The 27399-nt window shown below is 38.2% G+C and overlaps 2 protein-coding genes across 4 annotated transcripts; one reads left to right on the top strand and one right to left on the bottom strand.

The window, feature by feature from the left end:
• Positions 1-51: 51 nt before the first annotated feature.
• nphs2 (NPHS2 stomatin family member, podocin) lies at positions 52-11279 on the top strand. Its single transcript, XM_059341728.1, has 9 exons — positions 52-379; positions 3461-3550; positions 7037-7411; positions 7787-7890; positions 8314-8386; positions 8623-8705; positions 8985-9244; positions 9635-9713; positions 10140-11279. Exons 1-9 carry the CDS (start codon positions 370-372, stop codon positions 10347-10349), a joined length of 1284 nt encoding a protein of 427 aa, XP_059197711.1. The 5' UTR covers positions 52-369; the 3' UTR covers positions 10350-11279.
• Positions 10934-27399, bottom strand: axdnd1 (axonemal dynein light chain domain containing 1). 3 transcript variants are annotated; one of them, XM_059341727.1, is made up of 25 exons: positions 27146-27399; positions 24146-24297; positions 23961-24067; positions 23484-23577; positions 22924-23009; positions 22770-22826; positions 22482-22590; positions 22244-22365; positions 21820-21960; positions 21589-21693; positions 21120-21240; positions 20822-20923; positions 20524-20690; positions 17815-17884; positions 17327-17561; positions 16798-17014; positions 16479-16572; positions 16126-16316; positions 15724-15814; positions 14807-14956; positions 14330-14404; positions 12382-12483; positions 12200-12288; positions 11503-11642; positions 10934-11402 (listed from the first exon to the last, which is right to left on the bottom strand). In XM_059341727.1, exons 1-25 carry the CDS (start codon positions 27213-27215, stop codon positions 11287-11289), a joined length of 3003 nt encoding a protein of 1000 aa, XP_059197710.1. In that variant the 5' UTR covers positions 27216-27399; the 3' UTR covers positions 10934-11286. The 3 variants fall into 3 exon arrangements, with proteins under 3 accessions (XP_059197710.1, XP_059197709.1, XP_059197708.1); XM_059341726.1 differs by having other exon boundaries at positions 10946-11402; positions 23961-24064; positions 24146-24303; positions 27146-27398; XM_059341725.1 differs by having other exon boundaries at positions 10947-11402; positions 24146-24303; positions 27146-27398.

Here is a 27399-nt window from a genome sequence, read left to right as displayed (position 1 = left end):
GCATGTGTCGGAGCTTCAAGTGTCAGCGGACCATCACTAATGATAACTGGACAGAGTTAATTATGGACTATTTCACCGCACCGGTAGGTGAGGAGACGAGAGAGAGAGACAGCGGGACTGGCTAACGTTAGCCAAGATAATGCCGGAGAGAGTGAGTTGGAGGAAGATGAGGAGGAAGATATTGCGCTGATGGATGAGCCGATGGTAGCATGCAATGTCTCTGACTGAAGTTATCTGAACGAGGACAATGTTTCAGAGACTGCAATAGCTCGGGAGTACAAGTCGAGCCGCAAACTTCACAACAGCGCCGCCCCCTGCTAGCTGCTGTTCACCGGAGGAGACGTGAGAAGACGCGACCTAGTTAAAGAGATGACTGATGGTAAGTGCTTATACTTTATCTACACGATCCTCTTTTTCGCTGTTAGTAAGGGCTAATAAAATCATTAAAGCAGACTAAGAAAGCAGCTAATCATGCTGTGTGTGGTGTATCTGATCGGGCACTCGGTGCTCGACTATTATTATTATAGGCTGCACTAGAGATGCACAGATTGCTTCTGTCTGTTGTCATGGAGTTGAATGCCGTAAAGGACCCACGAGTATAACACAACAACATATACAAAATACAACGCTGTGTGATAACTATAGTGTGTGTAACGTTGGCCCAGGTGTGTGTGTGTCTCAGGTGTCTACTGTCTCCTATAAATTACATTTATTAACATAATGAGGAAAATCAGTGTTTCATCCACTCAAAAAGTGTTGTTTCTGAACATAATCCAGGCAGTGATTACCTTATCACCACACAACTGAGGCTAAGTATTAAACACTAATAGACAAACATAATTTGTAGGAGACAAGGTTGCTGTGAGACACAAAGATGAGGAGATATTTAGGCTATAACAAAATAAACAGCCTAAAGTATGGTAAAAGTATAGTAAAAGTATTGTTTAAAAGATCTGATATGGTGAATCATAAACTGTCTGGTGAATATGTTATGTTTCTGAATATGGGGCTGTATTAATTCCTTCGCAGTCTGTCTATCAGTGAATGCACTGATCATATTGAAGCAATAACATAGAAATGGTCAGGCCTCATTCAACAATGATTCAATATGATTTAGCCAGCCCAAAAGGTTTGTGATGACTGGATTTATTTATGCTATCTTATTTTGTAGATGAAAACATTTGGTCCATCTTGTGAAGCTCCATATGACTCTATGAGAGGATGTAGTGTAGGAAGCAGCAACACCAGAGGACTGCCTGCTTCCTTGATGCATGTGACAGTTTAATTATGAAATAATAATGAACAAATATGAAATAATATAAAATATATTTTGTATTATTATTATATTAAAAGGGCCATTGTCTGTATATATATTTTTAATTGTATGGATATGCACTTGTAAGTAAATAAGTAAATGTGTGCATGTGGCTTGATATTTAATATTTTATAAATATTCTTTATATTAATATTTTTTAAGTATTATATTTAAATACCCATCATATATTCTGTATTACATCATATGTACAGTATATTTTTTCATACTTTATCATTATTGTATTCCATATGTTTTGGATACTTATCTACATGAGCTTCTAGGCCAGTACAGTGTTGTGTATTGCTTTGATTTTTTAATTTATTGGTGTGTTTTGTTGTTTAATAGAGGGGTTTTTTTGCTTTGATTTTTTAATTTATTGGTGTGATATGTTGTTTAATAGAGGGTTTTTGCTGTGATTTTTAATTCAGTTATTTGTTATTTTTTAAATATGTTATCTTTGATTTTTAATTGTGTTCAGTTCAATAAAGATGATGTTAAAGTCACCTCAGTCTTTGATATCTTACGTAAGTGGTACAAAGCACATTCACCTTGTCAGTGTGTCTGACAGACTTTTTCTAGTACAAGTAAAATGTTACGAATGATACATCATAATAGCATTATAAATTGGGATAGATAAAGTTTTAACATTTATTAAAATAAACAATGACCTACTATTTTGGCATGATGAAAATGGGAATGACAACAGCTTTTTAAAGTTTTAATGCCGCTTCAAACTCCCTTATTTGTCATTTAGTGCATTTCTCACATCAATATTAACATTTGCACAACAGTTAGTTCAACCTCCTCAACATTTAGTCATTTGTGCTCATCATAGTAGCAGTTTCTCCTTACAACAAGTTATAAATGCTTTTGGACATGCATTAATTGCTTTCATACAACTCTCTGCTGTTTTATAACATTATCATTGCTTATGTCATGTCAGTCAAAATTAACTAACTGCAGGCTGCAGCCAGGTGCTTCTCGCAGTATTCGTTTGTGCACGGTGTATTCTTGTAAGATGACTGACAAAGTGAAGTGAGCAATGAGCATCCTCTGTGTCGTACAAATCTGCACACACACCTCTCACAAGTTATAGCCGCTAGTTAACCACACAGCATGCTGTGGGAAAAAAGTACGTCAGGCTTTTTGTTGTTGTTTCTGTATGTTTCTCTTGTCATGGGCAAAGTGCATTAGAGAGATATCGTGTTATTTTACTGTCAAGCTGTTTTTCCCTATGTTTCTAGAGGCAACGAGGCATAGACCATATTATTTCACTAAGACTATGCAATATGCATATTCACATAATTTTGGACTATTACAGTATAAACACAACAATATTAGAAGAATATGAGTCTTGATTTTCTCAACCTCTCATTTAAACATATCAGTACTTGTTTATTTATAACATTTATACACAAATTAAATATAATATGCATACAAATTATATAACTTTTAGAACCTTGCTGTCTTGCGCAAAGTCGATAGTCAAACTGAATAAAAGCACAAAAATATTTGAATATGTGAGTTCTATATCATTTAATTATTTTTTACTTTATTAGTAGCACTAGGAATAATAAAGGGCAGATTATGAATGGATAAAATTTGTGGCTATACAGTACAATTTTTGAAAAGGTATGAAATGTCACTCTGTGTGTTTAATAAATACAGGATGAAACATTTCACGTTGAAGTCATGTTTGTGTAAAAACAATTGGTTGCATTTGGTTTTACTGAGGTTAGAAAACAAAAATAAAGCTGTGAAATTAAAATAAAGAGGTGTCAGAATTGATTAATTTGTGTCCTCCAGATTGATTAAAACTGAAAAGCAAGGACTCCAGGAAGAGTAGCCACAGTTCAGCAACAGGCCAGTGTGCAATGATGATCTAAATTCAACCTAGTACATTATCTTCATATGTCCTAAATTAATGCACAGCTTGAATTATGGCTTTGAATGAGTAACTTATTCTGTTTAGTTCAAGCAGTCAGCCTTGGCTGCAGCCTCTCTCAGCAAGTAGTCTCCTCCAACTATCAGCAGTATGGCAGGTCAGTCACAGTGAGCCATTTTTAATGTTAGTTATCTTTGCATCTTGTCATGATCACATAACACTTGTTTAATCAGCTACTATCTCTCCCATGCTCTTTTTAGTGTCTACAACATCAGATCAATACAGCAATATCAGCAGCAGCAGCCTCCTCAGCAACCCCCTCAACAGAAGCTCTTCAATGTACCCATGCGGTAAAACAGTGACTAATTTTGCTTTGCACTGACCGCTAACAAATATATGAGTATGTACAATGATATGGTATGTTGTGATTCCATGTTACATTCTTTATGAATATGGGTTGCTACAATTCAACCGGTTATACTGCAAGGTATGCTTCTCTATTGTGTTTCAAATCCGTGCTCCATGTGCCCCCTTTTAACTTTGAGCACCTGCCCCTACAAAGGTCTCTGCATGGCCCTGTTAAAGATGATCCACCAACATGCACCAACAGCCTCATTGGCTCCCATATTAAAAACGCAGGATGATTTCTGAAAAAAGGAGATGTAACAGTTTTTTTAGATCGCTCTAACAAAGCTATTTTTTCATTTTTCATTAAAAAAAAATATGTAGACGTTGAGGAAGAACTCAGGACGCTCAAAGTGAAGTCGGATCAATGATAGGTATTATGGTTTTGCCAAAAATGCTTTCTGTTCAAGGCCAGAATTTTCAGTTTGTCGACCTCTGGCTGCTCAGTGTGGCGGAACTGTCAGTTAATTTCAGTTGACTGCTCTGCTCTGATTGGTCGACTCCACCTGGCCACCTGGTTGCTTAGCTACCAAATCTTCTTAAATTTTGTCTTAACCCATTGACGCCTGGAAAGCGGATACGTCGTTTTGTAGTTTTTGTATAAGCTCTCAAATACCTTTTTGAATTTCATTTCTATCTGCTACAGAGGCTGAAAAATCTATTATTTAGTAGAAGAGTTGACACTTTTTTTTCCAGAATTTTCCAGAAAATTAGAGCCTTATTTTAAAATCGCCCAGCGATTTTTCAGGCCTCAATGGGTTAAGAGCAAAGTTAAGAAAAAAAGTGGCAATTAAGAAGCATTTTTTTCCCTTAAGAATGCTTTGTGAATCCAGCCCCAGGTATGTGTGCAAAGACTAGGAATTTGACTCTGGTTTTACTCTCTCTCTCTTGTACACAAAATACAGAAATAAATATATACAAATATACAAATATTTAAAATAGGAAAAAAGACATCCGAAAATGAGAAACACGTTCCTGATTCGTGTGTACAATGTTTTCTTTATTTAATTTTCACCGTAAAATATGTTTTGCAGGTGGAGGTTACGTCTAAAATTATAATTTTAATATTTTCAAGCCTTAAACAGGTTTGAAGGTTAAATAAACAGTTACGGTGCTGTCTCCACTAATGCAGCTGCTCCAGTATATAACATTTGATAGCCAGTCTTTACTATGAAATATTATTTAAATATTTTCATTGCAAATCTTTTGATGGATGAATTCTCTTTATTTTAATAGAAAAAAAAATAGAAATTATTTTTGTTGGGGCGAAAAATTAAATTTCCAGAAGGCCAAGTTTCTGTCTATGCTTCAGCCTGAACTAAAGAAGCAGCAGTCATCAAATTGTGTCACATTTTATACAACGAACACGTTTTAAGTGTACAATCCGAATCTGCAAAGCAAATTAACATGTCACAATAACAATCACAAATGTAGTGGAGTAAAAACCACAACATTTCCCTCTGAGAAAAAGTATAACGGTGCATAAAATATACATATTCAAGTGAGGGAAACTGTTTGACTGTAATCAGAGCTCATTTGACAAATACCCTCATCGCTGCGAACTGATATGCATTGGGATCTGATTGAGTTGTGTTGGTGATAGACATCTATAAAGCCCCCCCCCCCCCCCCCCCAAAGGGCTCATGACCCCCAAGTCCCTATTGCTCAACCTGGGATCAAGCGAAACTAGAATCAGTGAGAATGACGTCTCCTTGTGGCATAGCATACTCAGAAGTGTTCACTTACCAGGTGCGTTAAGCTTTTCCACTTCTCTTCGACAAACAACAGAGGACGCTGTTGCCTCTTCAATAATGACAGACATGTACAGATAAAAAATAATACAATAATGTACACACGCAGTCCTGGTTAATGGATTTTAAAGAGTAGATCATGACTAACAGGATTAAATATGGCAGTAGAAGTCCAGTTAGATGAATGCTTTCTTCATTACTAAACTTTTGACATTGATAATTGCCTTGCAAACATTCTCTTATATTCTGTTACTATGTTAATTGCTGGAAGGCCAAACATTGGCACTCCCAGTTTTATAGCCAATGTTCTTGGACTTCTATCCATAAACATGAATGAAATAAAGGAAAATGATGACATACGGATGATATTACAATATAAGAAGTTTCTGAATGTAGAGTTCCTATTATTATGAATATACAGTAGTGTACATTATTTGTGCTTGGAAACAAAACGGTGGTTGCGGGGGTCGGGGGGTTACATTATAAGATAATTACATTATGTAACAAACTATGTTACAATACTGGAAAAAAATAATATAATTTCACAGTGTAATGTAGCACAATTTTTAGGATCAATACTGAGACCACTAATATATCATAAACTAATTAGAAGCTGAGTACTTTAACTAGTAAAAGTTAAATAAAAAATTGTGAAAGGATATACCATCAAGAAGGAACTAGCCCCCTGGTTCAATTAAGGTTTATACTGCATAATCATATCGGCACTACACCATTTGCCTGGTTTTGCACACAATTGGACTTCCATAGTAGAAGAACAACTGGGCCACAGAATTAATCTTTAGTTTAATTAAGGAGGATCCTTTGAGTGTTTCCTGTAAAAACAGAGAAAAAAACCTACATCAGCTCTTTTAAAAGGAGAGGCCTGAGTCTGCACATTCCCAATAAAGCCGCACTAAGACTCCCTGAGTCCCACTGACACAATTTGTTCCTGCCTAAACTCTGAATGGCACCAGCTTTACAAAGATAGGAGGATAATCCAAACAAATGGACCCAGTGGCACAGAATTTAAAGGTATAAAGGTTTTGTGCAATTAGTGTGCATGTTTTATATTTTATATGACATGCATTCAAGTAGCATATTCTATGCCTGTTTTAATGACAATAAAAGTAAACTTATCAATACATATCTCAAGGCACACATCTTTCCTGCCAACAACTTTCCAAAGCAATGGTGTCATTGATAGTGGGACTTGTATATAGTAGATACGCTACCATGCTTTTTTGGACTATTCGGGGGAAAGTTCTGTTTACCATTTATTCTCTTTAGAGGAAAATGTGGCATGCGCAGCTTTATTGTACAGCAGTAAAGAATCAGTTAAAAAAATACTGCTAATGAATGGACATCCTGAATCAAGAAAAAAAAGAGGGAAAGAAATTATATTGTTTAGTTTTTGCTTGTAAATCAAGAGATTACCTGCACATAAGAAGTTATCATGATTACAGTATCTTGATGTTTTTCACATTACAATACAAACATTTTGTTTTGTTTTGCTGATATGAAAAATCATCACAAAAGTTCACTGAACTGAAATTAGTTGAAAGCGGGCAAGTGGCACTCCCACTGCGGTCAACTCCCACATTCTAACAGTGAAGCCTAATTGACCATCCACAGCAGTAAAAGTCACACATTTTCTCCTTCTTCCTTGCTGTCACCCAAAAGGAAAACCACTCACTGACCTATCAAGCAGAAACATCCAGACAGCCATCAATCCTATGCTCTTTACTGCAGAGCCTCCAGACAGAATGGAGAAGTCCTCTAAAGTCCACTGCGGTACTCTGCCTAGACCTAGAACGACGACCAGGAAGGAGAGGGAGAACAGAGCCTCTTTACCCACCAGAAATCACCGACAACGGCCATCGAAGGCAGGCCGGGTCCCACCATCAGTGGGGAAAGAGAGACTACAAAATGAGAAGCCAGAGACAAAAGAGACAGAAATTAAAGTGAGCTCCACTGTGGTGGACATAGACACCGTGAGAGAGGATGAGGTCAAGCAGGAGAACCTGGGGCTCCTGGAAGTGGCGGAGCAGGAGGACGGTAAGTTAAAGAAAAGCATGGTACAGCAGTGGGGGAAAGGTTAACAGTAGTTTTATTTCTATTATGAATTGTTTAGTTTTCCCCAGTTTTCCCAGGTAATTGTTCTCATGATGAAGACATTTGAATTTTTTTAAATGTTTGTCTTCTTAAAGAATACATTCTTGAAAAGAAATTACAGATTATAAAAAACGTAATGTAAGTTCAAGAATTTGATGATACAAATAAATTAATTTAGCTCTTTTTTTGCAAATAGTGTTTTTTTTTGTATTGACAAATAACAAAAAACTCTTGGGAGGAAAATTGCAAAATTATTCAATATAATCTGGGTGTCCATTATATAGATTCCTTCATACCAAGTATCGTGGCTCTCTGCAGGTCTGAAGCGCAAGAACCTGGGAGTGTTTGAGTGGTTGCTGATGGTCTTTGTCTTGGCTCTGGTTCTCCTCGTCCTCCCTCTTTCCATCTGGTTCTGTGTCAAAGTATGAACTACACCACAGACCTGACAGAAACCAAACACTGCACAATAATCTTCTTTTAAAAATAAAATAAAAAAACAGTGTTATTTGTTGAACATAAATGATGCAAAGGATTAGGTAGACAACTGTAGTTTGTGAAGAAATTACATGGTGAGACAAGAATTTTGTCTTTTAAGTTGAATCTGAGATGTCTTTTAATAGAGAAAATTATGTTCCCTTATATTCAGTATAAGAAGATGTAAAATATTTGGGCTAATCACCCCATAACCATGATGTCATTTATAATCCAAAGTACCAAAAACTCAAAGCCAACACAACAAAAACGTGTCAATTTCTGAATACTTTCTGACTACACTGAATGTTATTGTACAAAAGTCTTGTCAGTTTGACCACTAAGAGCTGGTGTGATGTCTGCCATTTTGACAGGTAGTGAGGGAGCATGAGAGAGCTGTGATCTTCAGACTGGGTCACCTACTTCGTGGAAAACCAAGAGGTCCAGGTTGTCAACAATAACTTATTTTTTTATGCAATGACATTTCATTTCTGAGGATGTTTGTCAGTGTGAAAGTATCTTTAACCATATGTTGAGTTTGGACTCCCCAAAATTAGTTCATGTTTTAGTCATTTGCATGTTTTCTGTCATATAAACACTTTAGAAAAATGAATTAAAAGAAACAAACAATTACTGTCATAAATCTGTCAAATCAATCAAACCCTTTTGCCTCTTCTCTCTAGGCCTTATTTTCTACCTTCCACTCCTTGATGTGTGTCACAAGGTCGACATCCGACTGCAAATGCTGAAGGTTCCTCCTCACACGGTACAAAACATGAGAAAAACCACACCTGACATATTCACATTTAATTAAAAAATGTAAACATGACTGATGATTAATTAACTGTTTAGTTAATGCACTTTGTTTTCCCTGAACATAAAGAGTCCAAAAATGTATTTGTCACTGGCTGTTAAAATTCAACAATTATGTTCATTAAAGTAAATTCATTCGTTCATTAAAAATAGTATTCCATGAACTAATTAGTGAATAGTTATTAGGTTTTAATTGCATTAGACTGCTGACTTCCCATTTGTCTGCACCTAGGTGGTGACAAAGGACTTGGCGAGGCCAGAGCTGAGTGCAGTGTGTTATTACCAGATAGAAAATGTGGCTTTGTGCAGCGCAGCTCTGTCCTGTCTCACCACCATGCTGCAGACTCTGGTCCAGGCATCAGTCAGGGACATTCTCTCCCAACACACATTCAGCCACATCCTGCTGCACAGGAGGAGGATCGGACAGCAGATACAAGCAGCTGTGGACTCGGTTGCTTGCCGCTGGGGCATCAGGGTGGAGAGAGCAGACATGTGAGATAAAAAAAGATAATTTATTGTAATTAACCTTACAATTAGTAAATGTCATTGGAAGTCAAGACTAAACATCACAAAGGTATGGCAGCAGATGTGGGTGTATAGTCTGATCCCCCTGTTCCTACAATGAATTATCAACCTTTCAATGGCTGAAGAGAATGAAGATGCTTTTGGAAAGCTGTCAGCCCAAAAGACAAAGAGGCTCATTTGTACAATAGAAAGGGGACAGCAGTACTTTTGAAAAAGTGCATCACATTCTGTGTGCAAAGTTTTTTTCTTCTGATAGCTTTGATTTTTCCAGGTACACAGCAAAGAGGAATGAATGTAGAGATTTGTAGTGTACTGTGATCTTCCTGCTGACCAGGCTTGTGTTTGATTTTCTGTCAGAGAGGAGCTCACTTTTCCTTTGGAGTTACAGCAGAGTCTGGCTGCAGAGGCCGAGGCCAAGAGACAGCACCAGGTCAGAGTAAGTAACTATACCAACTCGTTATAGTATAATGTTTGTTTTTTATCTTAATGCATGTGTTTGCATTTAAAATCTAATAGGAACTATATTATTGTCAGTATAACTAATTCAACTTTTTGAAGATTAAAAAAAAATACACTAGTAAACCTCTAGGTCTACAATTACACTATGTCTCACTTTGGCAAATCCTAGTCACAGTAGACAGTAGCTGACAGCAAAGAAAGCAGGTGGCAAATCTCTGTTCCAATGCCTTGCAACACTCTGCTCAATGCACCATAGTTTACATTTCTATTTCAAACCATTTCACCCTTTTTCCAGCCCAGAGCATAGTCTGCCAAGTGAAGTTTACTTCTGTCAGTGAGACCATTTGTGCGTTCTCAGCAGTAAAGCAAACATGTTTCCAACAGCAGTTCTCCTCTCCTCCAGGTAAAAGCAGCAGACGGGGAGAGAGATGCCTGGGAGGGCTTCAGGGCTTCCCTCCGTCTCCTCCATCCAGCCCTGGTCCTTCCAATCCCCCCAGATCTCCTCAGCGTGACCCCTGACCTCTCATCTCTACCACCCCCTCCTCCCCCTGCTGTGGAAGGAGAAGGAGGGACGACAGACGGGGAACCAGATACAGACTCACCAATGATGTGACAGCAATGAAATTAAACAGTACTGTTGTTGAATTCTCTGAACTCTGAAAAGCCATGCCCTATCTCGGAATGCTAAAGAAAGAGAAAAATAATTTCTGTGTCCACCCTGTAATACAGACCCGCTCCAAAATGTGATGGGTTCTTGCTTGGTCTATATGATACAATCTTTCATCAAATTCATGAAAATCAGCCCAGTAGTTTTTCCGTAATCCTGCTGACAGAGAAGTAAACAAACCAGATCTAAAACATTATTATGGTACAGCAGTGTGAGCCATTAACTTTCAGTTTATGGTAGAGTTTTGGGAGATTTAAATTAACCTTCAAGAGAAATTATTCTTTGTTTAAGTAGAATTAAAAATAATAATTAATAATTTATTTTTTACTGATGCTCTGGGATTTCAGTGGTCTACACATGCAAGGTTTAGCATTGATGGGTGTGAGAGCCTTTACTCTCTACTCTACCGTAGGTTTGAGTAATGATTTCACAATTTCCGTGAAAATAAAGGTCCAGATAAGTGTAACATGTTTTTGAAATGTAATGTCTGCAGAAACTTTATTTTTTTTGAGGGGAAAATTATTTGCCTTTACTTAGTCAAAAACACATCACAAGGTTAACAAAACCACAGCAAGCTATCATATAAATGTTAATGTAACTGAATATTAGACAACCTCCTGATATTAAAAATAATTTATACTAAGATGGTAGCGCTGGTAAATGATGCTTCTTTTAACCTGTTTTTTTTATTCATTTGTGCAACATAACTTTTACAACTCTGTGATAGTACATGTATTAGTAATACTCACCAGAAGTCATATACATTTTTTCTTTACTGGTTTAATATATGTGACTGTAATGGTTTTCAGGCGATGAGTCTTGTTACAACAGAGAAAATACATGAAACATAAAAAACCTAAAAGGAACTTGATGACATATCAGATCACCGTTTCTTTGTCTTTTTGCTGCTACTTGTTGGTTTGGCTTCAGTGCTGATTTTCTTTGGAGATGCTGGGGCTGGTACTGGTGGTGGGGAAGGTGGTGGTGTTTTCTTTTTCTCTGCATTAACAAAGACATTAACCACCTTTATGCTTTAATACTGTGTTACTGTCTCTCTGTCTCAGTTAGACGTTTATGTAATTTTTTGTTTAGTCTGTACCTTCACTACTTTTGGGCTCCAAGCTAGGCCGACCCTGCAGTTGTCTCTCCAGGTCCCGAATCTTCTCCAGGGCTGCCTGCAGAGCTTCCTCAGCCTTTAGGGCTCGCTGCTCCATACTCTGGACTTGCAGCTCTGAATCACTGACACACACACATACATGGAGGGAAATCTGGATGATCTCTGCACATCCACAGTCAATGGAGGTTCACTCTTTATTTCTGAACAACCACAGAAATGTGGGTGATGTATGCACATTCAGCTTATTTCCACGATCCTTGATTGTTACTGAACTTGACAAAAATTTGGATATAGTATAAGTAAGGATAAGTATTTATTCCCTTATTGACCTTCTGGTGAGTCGGCAAGGTATAAAAGTGTCTTTCTGGCTAATTATGAGGGGGAATTAAAACCATGGATGTTCAGCTATGATGGTAAATGTTGCTCAATTTTAACGATGAAGAAACATTAATTCCTGTGTGGCACAAATGAGCTTATAGCCAGTGAGTATTTAAAACAGCACATGAACTAACTGGATCTTTATCAATATTGCTACTGTCGTCATTAATAAAAACATCGACAATTAAGGAGAACGATAGTGAAATAGAACAGATTTTCCCACTTAACAGAGGTGATTGATATAGATTATACAGTATTTAAAATATACCCGTTCCAGTCCACAATAACAAAGTTAACTTACTGTAGTTCCTGCTGCAGTAATCCTACTGTGGTCAGATCACTAAAAGCTTTCTGAGCTCCATCTGTTGTTGGAGACACAACCAGCTCAGTCTAACAAACAGGGACAGAAAGACGGATGATCAGAGAGATAGAGAGTAAAAGGTGTGCCACTAACACTGAAAAAGTTTGATTTCATTGTCTGACCCCATTTAGGTGAACACTGCTCTCTCCCAGCTTTCTTTGTATAATGTTTCCATCATAGCTGATCAGCTTCACCACTGGGCTGTCACAAACCGTTAGTTCCCCCTGCAGGACAACAAAATCAGCAACACTGTTCATTTTTAGCAGGTTAGTCTTGACTCACACAGACAATGAACATGTGACACGAGCTGTGCTCCTTTCATAAGAACCCCTTGTAATGCTCAAAAGTTAAATTGATTTCTTAAAACTGTTTATGTGTAGGTTTAGACGCGAGTCAGTGAGAATTAGAGAGGCTAGGCTTGAGATAGCTTTTGTGTATTTGTGTTGATTTGCTTCATGCACTATAAAATTATTTTTTTTGTATATTTGTGTTAAGAAGCCCCTTGAAAAGACGGTTTATCCTTTTAATAAGTCTTAGCTGTTGTGTCTTCACAAATCTCTGTCCTGACCTACATGTTTTTCATGCTCTATATCCTCCACAATGAACCATAAATGTCTAATTTTACTGTTCCAGACCAGACTAGGAATTGTTTTTGGATCAGATATTTTATGTTTTTTTCACTAATGTTACAAAAATCTAAATACACTTAATTGAAAGTGATATACCTGACAAACCTCTTGTTGTGTATCATGTCCTTCAGCAGTGCACCGTGGGAAAACAAGAGTACCATCACTTGTTGAGTACCTTATCGACTGCATATTAGCATTATTAGAATGCATGCTATACAATAAATTAAAGCAAGGGCCACAATAATTTAAAATGTTTCCCTTCAATCAATCAATCAATCAGACTTAATTTGTATAGCACTTTTCATAATAGAGAGATGCAACACAAAGCACTTTACATAAAAAAAGGAGAAAATAATAATAACTAGAAAATTTCCTCTGGGGAAATTTTGAAAGGGCCACGGGGGCTACTGCCGGTGTGTGTACACTAAGATGAGATTCTTCAGAGATTTCAAACTATGCCCTTTAACCTCAAAGTGTGTGTGTGTGTGTGTGTGTGTGTGTGTGTAATTAAAATCACATAAAGTTACTGTGTGTGTGCGTGTGTGTGTGCGTGCGTGCATGTGTTTGAAGCATGTGTATGAATGTGTGAGGAGTGTGCGTGCATTTATTTTTTGACAATTTTTTCTCTCCCTCTACACTCTGGCGATGATGTCACACACTGTGACACGAACATTCCGTGCAATACACACCCATTATAACCTCAGAATTTCTCCAAAAATGATCATGGTCATTCAACAGGGATTGATAAAAAACTATATGACCTATCGAAACGTGGATTAATACACCAATACACAAGACTTGTGTCTACTGTTTAAAGTTTAAATGGAGTCTCTAGGTGAAATTATGCTGGAGAAGTAGACGTTTAAAAATCTCCAATTATTACTAATTATTACTTTTTCGCAAATTTTTTCTCAACCGTCCCATTCATTTCAATGCAAAATTTTGGGCAGTTTTTCACGACTTTCGTCGCGAAAACTTCATATTCTGTAGAGAAAAGTAATAGCACACCGATCCCGATCAAACCGCACGTTTTGATATATAATTTGTCCTGCAACTCTTCAAGTTGTAGGACTAGTAGCGGGACGAAATTGCGTCCGGAAGAGGAAGAAGAAGAAATCCACAGTATAACAGTAGTGCTCGGTGCGATTGCCCCGAGGCCCCAATTAAAAGATAATAGAAACAAACAACCTCCGCCCATCCCCAACCCTTCACCCCACCCACCTTCATCCCACCCATCCTATTAAAAACAAAGCACAAACTGAGGAACTGAGAAAGTATTTTAGCAAACAATAAACTTAAAATAGGCTTAAAGGAATGGATAAATGGGTCATAGATTTATTGTATGTCACTTAAAGGACAGATGTCCCACACATGAGTCTCCAATGGTTACAGGGCGTCATTGAGCTTTCACTCATACTCCACAACAGTTAATGTGACTCACCTCTCTCTGTTCTGCCTCAGTCTCATCTTTCACCTCACTGTCTGCAGTAGACTCTGCTGAAACCTCCTGGTTTATCTATAAACCCACACAAAATCCCCAAAACATCACAGGCTTCTAAATGATGCTTTGGTGTCTTTCATTCCTCTCACAATTTCCATACGTCAAATTTTGCGTTGAGGAGACCACAATTTAATTGGGTAACTGATGTGAGTTTCAGGCAACTACAGTAAATTGCTTGATCAATGGCAATCTCTCCTCTGACGTCGGCTATAATTTACTGTAGTATCAGTATCAGTCAGTCACTTAGAATTTGACTTTCAAGACATTTCTTCAATTAGAAAGAGACAACAAATCTTAAACATGACAATAAATCACGGCCATGCTCGTGTTCATCAAATATGTTTTAAAGCCATTATTCAATCATTAAGTGATAAATAAGGTCTATCCACGTGGGTTGTATTTTAGTTGACTCCGTACCAGAGATGCCATGCTGTCTGCTGGAGAGACCGGGACATCACCGTTGGAGGCAGGGTCAGCCTGTCTGACAGGCAGCTGCACAGGACCACATCCACCTGTGACTCCTGAGAGTAGGATTATACAGGTCTCCACCCAATCAGTGCACTCCCTCTGAGGACAGACACAACAACAAAACACACACACAGTACACATGAAGGTGTGCGGAGTTTACCTTAGCCTAGCCTTTAACTGGAATATGGCTCCCTCTTCTGGAGGTTTGTAAAATTTGAACACAAGAGTAAAACACAACAAGCCGTTCTGTCTTAAAATAGAAGACTATTACGTCCAAAGCAGGGGTCAGCAACATTTACTAACAAAAGAGCCATTGTTAACCAAAAAAAGACAAAAAATGGCGGAATGGAGCCACACACCTTATTTAGAGCCTTAAATGAAGTTAAAAACAGCCTAATATGTCTAAATTAGCATACCAAAATTACTTATAGGTAAAAAAAAAAAAATACATTCATTAATACTATTGCAAATGAGGGGCTGGGCACCGAATAAATATCTCAGGAGTTTAAAAACTAGACTTGAAGCAAAATTTAGAGGCTAAGGCTGTGAGCTTTCGTAAGCTATCATGCACATTTTAATTTACTTTTTAATGCCATATATAAGCTACACATTTTTACAATTGAAGAATAAAAATTGCTTTGGGCCTACACAAATGACAAAAAGTAAAATGTAAAGTAATAACCGTTTCATTTCATATAACTTTTTGTCACAGTCACAGGGAGCCACTGCAGATGGTCTGAAGAGCCGCAGGTTGTCTACCCCTGGTCTAAAGCAATGATTACAGGTGAAATGTAATAACATGCAACTCTGATGTTACCATTTATTCTTATATTAATTACTATATTCTGCACCAGAACTTTGTTTACCTGCAGCTTTCTGCACTCCTTCATCTCATTTTCACCCTCAACTTCATGTGGGTTTTGTCGAATCTGCTCGTCCAGAATAATTTTGCAAGAGCTGAAGTCAAAAACAAACATTCCCGGTTGAGTAAATCCTGGAGAAAACACCTTCCTGCTGATCCTTTAAATCTTAAAGAAACTACTATACAACATACTTTATCCATCATTTAATTTATCTGCTCTTTATTTATTGTTCTTTCTTGTATAGCGTAAAGAGGTTATCTGCCCTCTGTAGTAGAATTCAGTGCAGCATTTGACTAAAAAAAACGTTTACTGATAGCAATACCGGTATGCACTAATCGCACTAATCTCTGGTTAACAGCATCTGCCTAACTGCAAATTGTGAAAACTGGTAAAAACGTCTTGTACCTGCTGATGTATTTGGAGAAAAAGTCCAGTTTCTCAGCCACCATTGTGGCATCCTCATCCAGTGTCTGCAGTGAGATGTTTGTTATGTACTGGTGTTCCCATTCTTGGTAGTGGTCCTCGCTGTGGTCAGGTACCATGAGGAGCAACAGATCCAACATCCAGCGGGTCTGAGCCATGTGAATAGAACTGACCTGGTGGACAGAAACTCTAAATCTCTAAGGCACTTTTTGTATAATTAAAGCAAACAAACACAATCATCAAATATCATGTAGTACATCTAATATTTTTGGTCACCTACATGAGATTTGCAACATTTTCAAAAGGTAAGGTGACTAAACCTGGTTGGTACTGACCTCCTCACTTAGTCTCTGGTTCTCACCATCAGTGAAGTTGGACAGGCTGGTTATGAACTCCTGCACTTTCTCTAACAACTTTTCTGTCTCTGTACTGTTTGAACAATCAAACACACACACAAGAGAAAAGGAAATATTTACATTTCAGAATTAAAACACATTTAGTTTTAATATCAAAAGTAATGAATATAACATGTTTGTAAAAAAATGTAATTTCTTGCATTGAGAACATCATTGGAGTAAATTAAACTTCTCCACACAATGTTGATAAAGAAGGCACTTGCCTTTTCAGGAAATCCATTGTTTCAACCATACTTACTATATGTCAGTCTTCTTTTTGTCCTTATTGTTCTCTGTCTGTATGTTGGAGTCGTTCTGAAAGGCCTTTTCAGCCAAACTTTGCCAGTTATGCAGCGCCTTCTCCAGTTTCAGCCAGTCAGAGACGGACATCATTTCTGGCCGGCCAATCGCTGCACCTAGCTTGGAAACCCGGGACTCCATCGATCCAAGCAGTGAAGTGATCTGTCCATGGATCCCTGAAAGAGCATGGCTGGAATCAGTTTCAACACTTAAGTCCATATCTTGAGAATTACATCATACAGAGATATGAGTCAAATTGTATGACTATGGCTTGTGTGTGAGTGTGTTTGTCAGGAACACACACCATGACCCTCACCAAGTTTCTGATTTTGCAGCTGTCTGCAGTTCTGTTTGTTTACAGATATTTATTTGGACGACAGTCAAGCAAAAACTAAAGCAGTGCAGTGAAAGTGAACAATTTACTTACATGTCTGTAAGACTCAAAATCACAGTTTCTAGCTCATTTAAAATTCTTTACCAGCCCTCACCACTCTCTCCACTGACTTGGGTGTCAAGCTGTTTGAGGAGCTCAGATAGAACCTTGTCCAGGTCTCTTAAAGCCTGTTGACCTTCACGGGGTTCACCATCAGGAGAAGGATGTCTTCTGAACAGCTCAAGGCTCATATTCAGCCATCTTTCCAGGACATGGCCAAGCTCGTCCAGTGTCTGCTGGCAGCACAGCAGCTTCTCACCTTGGTAGCGGTCACACATGACGGCCAACATCTGCAGAGAAAGCAGAACACAGATGAGGACTTTAGGATAATAAATGAAACTTTGCTGTTGGAATTTAATCTAGAAGAAAGATGCTAAAATGGTCACTACTTTAAGAGACAGAAAAATACCTTCATGCTTTTATTAGTTTGTCCTGGTCAAAAAATTGTCAAACATCAAGCCTAGTGTTCAATACTTCAGCGAGATAACAACAATGACCACAATGAGAAAAACACAGACAGAATAAACAAATGTACTGTCTTACATTTGACCACTGCTTCAAATCATCATGAATCTTTTCCAATGAAGCTTTCTCATACTTTGGGTCAGGACACCTTGAGAGAGAGTAAGAGCATTTAGCAAAACACACACTTACAATCTCCTCCACTATAAATGCCTCCCAGTGCGTTTGCTGAACATCAAAACTATACTGGTAGTGGGGCGGATTAGCTCAATATTTTACAACAATCGTTCACTTTGTGATAAAAGCATGAAATTTGGTAGATGTGTTGGTGAATATGTTTCGAACAAATCTGGATATTGGGCCACCTCAAAAGCGCCCCCTAGTGGCCGTGGCAGGCATTTGTTATACGAATAAATCAATGATGAATAAAAACTGCCCTTTTAATAATACCAACTGGTGATGAATTGTATATTGTTGGAAAGCCTGATTAGTCACCTTTACAACGAGGTACAGCTTGTAAGGATCGTGCATTCATGGAATGAGCAACGGGGCTAAACGTGTGGGAAGCAACCCCCAAAAATGTGCATCCCCTGTGTAGTGGGGCGGATTAGCAGAACAACCGTTCATTTTGTGATAAAAGCATCAAATTTGGTACACTCATTGCTGAATACATGTTTAATGAATCTGGATATTGGGCCATCGCAAAAAAAATTCTGATGGCTGTGGCGGCCATTTTAAAAAATGGCCGCTTTTAAATGGCCATTTTTAAAAATGGCCGCCACAGCCATCAGAATTTTTTTTGCTGGTGGTTACTGGCGAGGAATGCTTTGCCTACCCTACAGCTGCTGTTTCATGTTTTCAGCACCACAAATATAATTTAGAGACATGTTAAAGTGACAAAAGCTTTATTACAGTCTAATAGAAAAGAACATTAACTTTGTATAACATTTTATTAGGTCTTGATATTCCCATTCACAGGCTACGGCCTCCTCTTTGGCTTGTATTCTTCTGTTGCTCCTTAAAAAGAAAAAATAATTTTCAATATTGTATGACCTGCAACAATAAAAACAAAACACATTTAGACAGAGAAAAAAATCATACATTTTAAAAATTTTACTAGGGTTACTTGTAGCAGGTTACTCTTTCTGGCAAAATCCTTGTACTGAGGTGTGTGACTTAGTCAGTGCTGCGGCAGGGTATCCTGAGTTGAAACTGTTTGGAATCAATGTTCACGGGAGAGTGTGGATTAGCTGCCATGTACACTGCTCAAAAAAATCAAGGGTACGCTTTCATCTCATGTCAGATCTTGATCAACAAATTATTTACAGTGAGTCATCCAGTGATATTCTCAATAGCTTTAAATGATTCTTTGACCCAGAAAATGTATATTTTGACACCAAGATTGACCTTCTAAGTGGCTTGGAAGATATATTGGTTCTCATAGACTTTATATGGCTGCCATCTCCTATCTGCAATCTTGATGAAGTGGCTCCTACCAAAAGTTGAAACCTTTGGTGATAGAGAGCATGTGGAAAAATTTTGGTGCTTTTGTCCGGCGTGTCCCTTTCTTCTCAAATCTGGTCCTAAGCCGCCTGACTAACTGTGATGGAGTTATAAAATACATTTAAAAAAAGAAAAAAAGAACCACATGGGCAAAGGAGACATTACATATAGTGTGTGTGTGTGTGTGTGTGTGTGTGTGTGTGTGTGTGTGTGCAGAGAGAGATGTCCACATTCCACAGGACATAATTTAACAGTGTCTCATTAAGCTTTCACACCCAACAGCCACTGATACATGTTCCAAGCTAACTAGCTAGCTTAAGTACCTATTTTTGCTATCTTGCTAATTTACTTTTCTGCCAAGGCCCATGATGATTGTTTTTCTCTTTAGCCTTTATGATGTTCATAGCATATTTTATTCATAATTATAACAGGTGAAATAAAATATTTAGACATACCTTGATGGACAGTCCACTGCACTGCTTGTCCCAGGAAGCAAATGCTAGCTAGCTCATTTGCTAGCTAGCTCGATGGCTAGCCCGATTGTGGTGGGGCAGGAAAAATAACTGAAAGAGTGTCTAACTGGATTTTTGTTAATTTAATATGTGTATTTACATTTTTTAATTTATGTTTGTATATTTAGTTTACATTTTTTAAATATTTTAAGAAATAATTTAAATATTTTTTGTAATTTTAACGAAGAAAATGACTGCTATGGCCACTAGGGGGCGAATTTGTGACGGCCTAATATACAGATTTGTTTGAAACATATCCACCAACACATCCACTAAATTGTGTGCTTCTATCACAAAATAAACAATTCTTGTGATTTATTGAGCTAATCCGCCCCACAGGGGATGCACATTTTTGGGGGGTGCTACCCACACGTTTAGCCCCGTTGCTCATTCCATGAATGCACGATCCTTACAAGCTGTACCTCGTTGTAAAGGTGACTAATCAGGCTTTCCAACAATATACAATTCATCACCAGTTGGTATTATTAAAAGGGCAGTTTTTATTCATCATTGATTTATTCGTATAACAAATGCCTGCCACGGCCACTAGGGGGCGCTTTTGAGGTGGCCCAATATCCAGATTTGTTTGAAACATATTCACCAACACATCTACCAAATTTCATGCTTTTATCACAAAGTGAACGATTGTTCAGCTAATCCGCCCCACTATGGGTAAAAAGACTCAATGAGTTCTAAATAAGATGATTACAGATTTCCTATTTTAGATTTTCCTATTTTCTGTAACTGATGGTGCTTCATCTTTGCTTGTGCTTACTTGTTCTGTGTGGTGCAGAAGGCGAGCCACTTGGCGATGCCTTGCTGAATGGTACTGATCTGTTCACACTGAACATGCTCAGTCTTCTTCAGCAGGGACATGAAAGCAGTCAGCTGCTCTTTCCAGTAGTCAGAGAGCTGCATGATGGTATTCAGGTCCTCTGTGTCCTGCAGCAGGATGGTCACTGTCATAGTCAGAGTGCAGTTGAACCACCAGGAATATTTCCGAAGAGTTATCCGGGAAATTACGTTGCCATGAGCAATAAAGAAAGTGTTAGAAATGGGAGCTACATTGCTACCTTCAAAGCGAGGTAAAGGCTGCAGTGCTCGGCTGTCTTGAACCAGTTCTGCGCGATGACATGCAGCCGACTTATCAGCTGCAGCTTCTTCACACTAATCACCTGAAAAACAGAAGAGTTTGGTCCTTAAAATGCATACATCATAGTGAGCAACAAAGTGGGCAATATCTATCCATATCTTTAAAAAATAAGTTTCTCATTCCTTCAACATGGCAGCACATCACCACAACCACTACATAATACTAACAGACAAGGTGATTAAAATTGAAAGAAAAAAACCACATCATGGCTGGTAGACCTTCAGTGCGAGGCAGACGGTGATCTGGCTCCAGCAGTCTCGTTCCTCAGTCATCTGGAGCAGCTGAGCCTCAAGGCGACCCCTCTGCAGCTCATACAGCTCGTGGTAACCCTGAACAACACTGAGAAGAGCGAATGGAAAATTTTAGAGGGTACACCTCTTAACACGTTATATATGCGCTGTGTGCTCACTGAGCTGCTCCATCTTGGAAGAAAATGTTAGTTTTTTTATGTAATAATTAAGGATATAATACATAACACTACTGTGTACATAACAACAGGAATACACTGATAGCAGAACCTGGTAGCTAGTACAAGCATAAGTAATAGTTTCTACAGTGTTTCTCTTCATACACGTCACAATGTTCATCATAATGTTCACGCTGGTGAATTTTGCAATGCAGCAACTTGATAAAAAATGTGTTTAGGACACAATGAACAGGGGTTCAGTTCAGTCCTGCGGGACTGACTCTGAGTTGGTGTGGGTCTGCTCAAGTGCCCCAGCCAGCTGTTTGTGAGCACGCTCTGCCTGATGGGAGACAAAAGCATCATGGTCTCTGATCCTGGAGAGTTCCCTGTAAAGAACAAGCACCCATTACACACAGATAGAGAAATAAGCAAACAGATTTCTCATAATCACATATTGCAATTACTTATTTTTTATTAGTCGAGTTTCTTTGCCTGACACCTGACCAACGTACGTGTTGAGCTGCTGGATGGATTTCTTAATGCGGTGGATCTCCTCAGTGAGCCGGCGGTCCAGAGCCCGCTGCGCCACTGCCTCAGTGTGCAGAGCCTTCAGACGGCTGGGGATTCGCTCAAGCAGGGACTGGTAACGCTGTCTGGACACACAAAGAGCTGCTGGGAAAAAGGCTTCCTGGGGTCATTACTGGAAAAGACTTTCTAAAAATGTCAACTTTGTCGAAATTGTCAAAAAATGGATCAGAATTAACTTGAGTTAACAGAAAGCTAATACAGTTGTAGAATTGTGCTTTGTTTTATGAGTTCTTATTTACACCCATATTTCCACAATTTAGTGCTCATAAGACGATATGATGCTCACAAGACGAAGATAAGATGAGACTTTTACAATGTTGGTGCTGTCCTAATGTGTTGGCTGCTGACCTGAGTTTGGCAAGCAGTTCTCCTCTCTCAGCACAGCCCACACTGACCTGCCTGATCAGTTCATGAAAAACAATGTTGTAGATGTTCTGCTCAACTTGCACCAGCTCCAGCAGACCTTCCATCTGTAAAATATTTCAATGCACATATCAAAATCGGTATAAAAGCAGCTCAAAAGCCTAATGTTTCACCTGTATGTGTTTTTCCTTCCTGTGTACTTTCTGTTTATCTGTCTGCTTACCTGGGAGAGCTCCGTCAGCTCCTCACTCTGCTGATCGACTCCAGCCTTTTCCAGCATATCGTCCATCATCCTCATCAGCTGGACCACTTCCAGTCTGCCACTGGGCCTCCTGGACACACAGAACATACACACAGCCCTTACCTTACCAGCGCTACCTAAAGACACACAGCACTATTAGTTTCTACTATTACGCTTTACCACCACAAATTCAGACACCAAAATATGCAAGTAAAGACTACTTGAATAAATGTTATCTGTATATTAGACAAATTGTATATGTGAACTCACAGTGAAGGGAAGACCCGTAGCTTCTGCTCATCATCTTGTAGCTGCACTGTGAAAGCACTGATGAAGAAAAGCAACATGTTTAACATAATTAAAATAATATAAGGGTGCAAAGTTTATGTGAATAAAGCGGATGAACTTTATGAAGCAGACTCACTCCTCAAAGAACTCAAGACTCCGCAGCCCTTTGTTTTTCACAATGTGATATTCTTCAGGGATGAGACTTTCTGAGACACTCAAGTTCTGAAACATAAAGTGGTTGTGATTATCACATCACACTGCGTACTTGTATAGATGAAGGGGAATAAATGTTAATTTGAAGTCAGTACTTTTAGAGTAAATCACAGTACTTGTAAGACAGCTATAAAATGATCTGCTACTAAATGTAAAAAAGACATTTGAATTTATCTCTAAGCTTTTAAACATTCGCTCAAGTTACTGTATATTACTGATTTAAAAGTAAGCACATACTGTAGTTTGGATCTGCATGTTATCCCTTCATATATACGTATCTACTTTTTTGTCCCTTTGGAGCTTTTGGTGGCGTTGTTGGGCTGAGATATATTGTTTATATGTCACAATTGGTTGATTTTGATTATGTCATAAAGTGCTGCTTTTGATTTTATGTTACATCACATATGATGCTCAGAAAAATGCCTCTGGTAAGTTATGATAAAAGGAAAATGAAAGTCAAACAGGTCAGCTGAGAAACATTACCTGTATGTCTCCAATGCCAGTCCTGTCAGTCAGTGGTGGGAGGGGTGCTGTCTTCTTCTGGGTTACCATAGCATCACACAGGAACGAGATGTCCCTTCATGGACAACATCCAAACCAAAATGGGAAACAAAAACATGCAGAAAGCCAAATTTGAGACTGTTTAAGACATCAAATGTTCCTCTGATTTTAGGACAATAATCTAATTACCTGTTTAAAGTTAACTAACTCCTGACAAAACAGAAATTGGTGCTAGGTGTCCTGTTATTAATATGCTAAATCAAAACTTATATTTATATTCACCCTGTCCTGTATTAGTATTGAGTGTACACACAAATGTGTTGCTGTAACGACTGTTACAGTATACACATGTACTGTTTTGCTAGATAACACTTAAGAATGATTTTCAGCTCAAATTAAATATTTGGTTAAATTTTGTGGTTGCATAAAGACTGTTTATGTCTTCTTTGCCTGGCTGACCTGCCAGCCCCAGTCATGGACGTTGGCTGCTCCAGAAAGAACTTGTATTTCTTGCGTCCGAGCGGGTGATGCCAGACTGCATCCGGCCGTCTGACTCCACAGCCCTGCTACAAAGTACATATCTTAGGAAAAATGTTGTGAAGTGCCACACAGAAATAATCCTCTTAGATATAAATGGGGTTTACCTTGCAGTGCCGATGGTGTGCAGTGTGCCCCAGAGTGCTCCTGCTGCAAACAGTGGAGGTGAGGCTGACCAGCAGCTCATCTGGGATGATGTGGTTGTTGCCAGGAGGAGACTGTGTCCTTCTGCCCTCCACTGGGACTTGGAAATTCAGTTCTGCCACTGAGAAAAATAAATAAATAATAATTCTGCCTTTGACTCTGGCCTTGTAATGAAGGGGTGGTTCGTATGTGCCTCACAGTTTTATATTCTAACAACACCGTATTTTTCTTGGATCAAGCTCAAGGAACAAGGATACATGACACTTCAGGCTTCTATTTGTTTGATTTATCAAAACTTGGTGGAAGGTGTGTGTGGGGGGGGGGGGGGGGGGGGGGGGGAGGATTGTGCATCAGATGGAATATTTGAGTTCCTGCTGGATATGAGCAGTGAGTGACAAGATGATGTGCAGTGTATTTCACACACCAGTGGTGGAAAGTAACTAAGTACAGTTACTCAAGTACTTTATTTCAGTAAAATTTTGAGGTACTTGTATTCCACTTGAGTATTTCCATTTTATTTAACTTTATACTTCTACTCCACTACATTTTAGAGCACACCTGGGAAAAGGGCAAAGGACATCCGGCCCGTTGGCTGTCCTTGTCCGGCCCGCGTGAGGTTACCCAGAAATTAGAAATCAATACAACCGCAGAGCTTTTATTTTGAAGGCGATTTACGTATATCTGAGTTACCCGAGTTACCTCGGTACCTTGTCAAAAACACGTATTGCTTTTTGCATAAAGTTAATAAATTACTGGTTTACTGCATAACATACATGCTCTATATTGTTTTTGTGGTTTGAATCTATGTTTAGTAGCATTCCTGTTTGAATGATGGTCGACTCTTTAACTGATAGTTCACAAGGTTAATTTAAAATCATATCTCCATGAACATAAAAATAAGACATTCCTTGGTCAACTTGTGAATCCACCGTAAAAGCTACGAGGTGGAAAACAATAACAAACATTAGCATTAGCACTTGAGCAAACAAGCACTTTTACTAAAGTTAAGACAACAAATATAGCCACTAATGTATATGAGAGAAGAAAATAAACTTTAACAAACCTTGTGCCCTGTCAGCCAGCCACTATAGAAGCCTTTTTGATACTTTATATCAACTTTATTTGATATAAAGTTTTTATTTTATGAATTACGACGCAGTCGTTATTATTTACCGTTCGTTTTTCATTTTACCGTTCCACCTGTTATTTCCTGTCTCTACCTTTCAAGATTAAAGCACCCATTTCACACTGGACGGCACCTTTTCAAAATAAAAGCATCACAACATTGTAAAACACCTAGAAAATTTACAAAAATGGAAAAAAAAACCTTGCTAAAGGTAATTTACAGTTGTGTTTAAAATATATGGAAAAGTGGTATAGTGATTGGAGTATTTACTACTTTTTATTTGATTCACTCCACATTAGCAATCTTATTATGACATGTATTCTTATCAGTAGCAGCTCAAAACCAGATAATTTACTGTATTTTATAAAGCGATTAAATAAATGTTGAGCAAAATTTAGTTTTGGTCCGGCCCCCACAACCTTCGTGGTATCGGTCATGTGGCCCCTTGGGAAAATGAATTGCCCACCCCTGTTTTAGAGGCAAATTTTGTACTTTTTACTAGTTACTTTTAGGTTTTACATGGAAAAACATGACCAATTTAAAATTATCACACATTTTTTTATAAAGTAAACCACATAACAGTAAATTAGGTAGTTAATATTAGCCCTACCTTGACAACAGTAAAATGCTGCTTATATAAATGCATCAACTATAATCTGATAATATAGTTGGAATATATCTTAACAATCTGAGTGGGGAAATTCTGCATAATGAGTACTTTTACTTTGGATAATTTAAAAACGTTTTGATGCTGATATTTTGTACTTTTACTTAAGTTTTTAATGCAGGACTTTTACTTAAGTAAGGGTTTCTGAATACACCTTCCACCACTGGTATCTACATATCCTTCTATGGTGGTAACTTATGTGTGATGTGTGATATGTGATGAGGATTTGTGTTAGGGAGTAAAGTATGACTCGCATTTCGTCACCCTGTTAAAATAATCGCCTAACTAATTTTTTCCAAGTTTTGCAGGAAAAACAAAAAACTTCACCAAAAGTGTAACATATGACATTTATTGATCATTTCACTCAAAAAGGATGTAACAAAGGATGGCTATTGGAATAGTAATAACACTGTGTGTAAATTATGTAACTTAACAGAAATAAATAACTTAGGCAACTTTTTGAACATGCCTTTGTGACTTAAGCAAGATATGGTAACACTTTATTTTGAAGGTGTCTACATGAGAGTCACACAAGCCTGTCAGAAACATGACATGACAAGTATCATGAGCATTAATGTTACTCAAAGTGTCATTAATATTCATGACACATCCCATGTCATGTTTATGACACGCTCATGTCACTCTTATGTAGACACCTTAGAGTAAAGTGCTACCAATATTAGTGTCACTGATAAACACTGATAAACTAAACTGATAACTAAACAATCTCCCTCCAGCTCTTCTTTGCTGGGTTTTTATTTGATACCTATGAATGTGGCAAATTGTCAAAGAAGTGATGATCTTAAAGGGGTAAAATCACATGATCTGATCAACTGAGGATGTAGGTGATTTTACGATAGGTGGCCGGCGTCATGAGGAGATGATTTAGGCAAAAAAAACAATTTTGACAAAAAATGACTCAGGCGATTATTTTAACAGTGTGACGATATATATTTGAGAGACAGTCACCGTTAGCTAGATGTCACTGTAATCATCAAATCAAAAAAAGTGTGTGAATGTTGTATCTCTAACTTATTGTTTGTGTCTTGTCAGTGTGACTAATGTTTTCAAAATTTTACCTAACTAATGCGTTGTTTGTTTCGCATCCACCTGTTAGGTGAGCACTGTACCGGTAAGCTAACCTCCCCACTGACTGTAAGAGACCGTCACCTGTGGTGTCCAGTTCTCGCTGCGGCCTGGATGAACTCGGCGCTGAACTGGCTCTCATGGACGCAGACATCCTGGACTCACGGTGGAGACGTTACAGTCAGGATCTTGCAAGAAAATTTCGCAACTTTGACGAAGTCATGTGGGCGAGAAACTAGTTTTACTTGCCAAAAACAAACCAAAAACAAACCGTCCCTTCCGCTCTCCTCTGAGATCCAACTTCCTGGTCGCGTTGCCATGGAAACAACTTGTCCTTG

This window comes from Centropristis striata, chromosome 9 (genome assembly GCF_030273125.1).
Source record: "Centropristis striata isolate RG_2023a ecotype Rhode Island chromosome 9, C.striata_1.0, whole genome shotgun sequence".
NCBI lineage: Eukaryota > Metazoa > Chordata > Actinopteri > Perciformes > Serranidae > Centropristis > Centropristis striata.
Note: the sequence above shows the minus strand (reverse complement) of the source record. Positions and strands in the feature narration are given on the sequence as shown.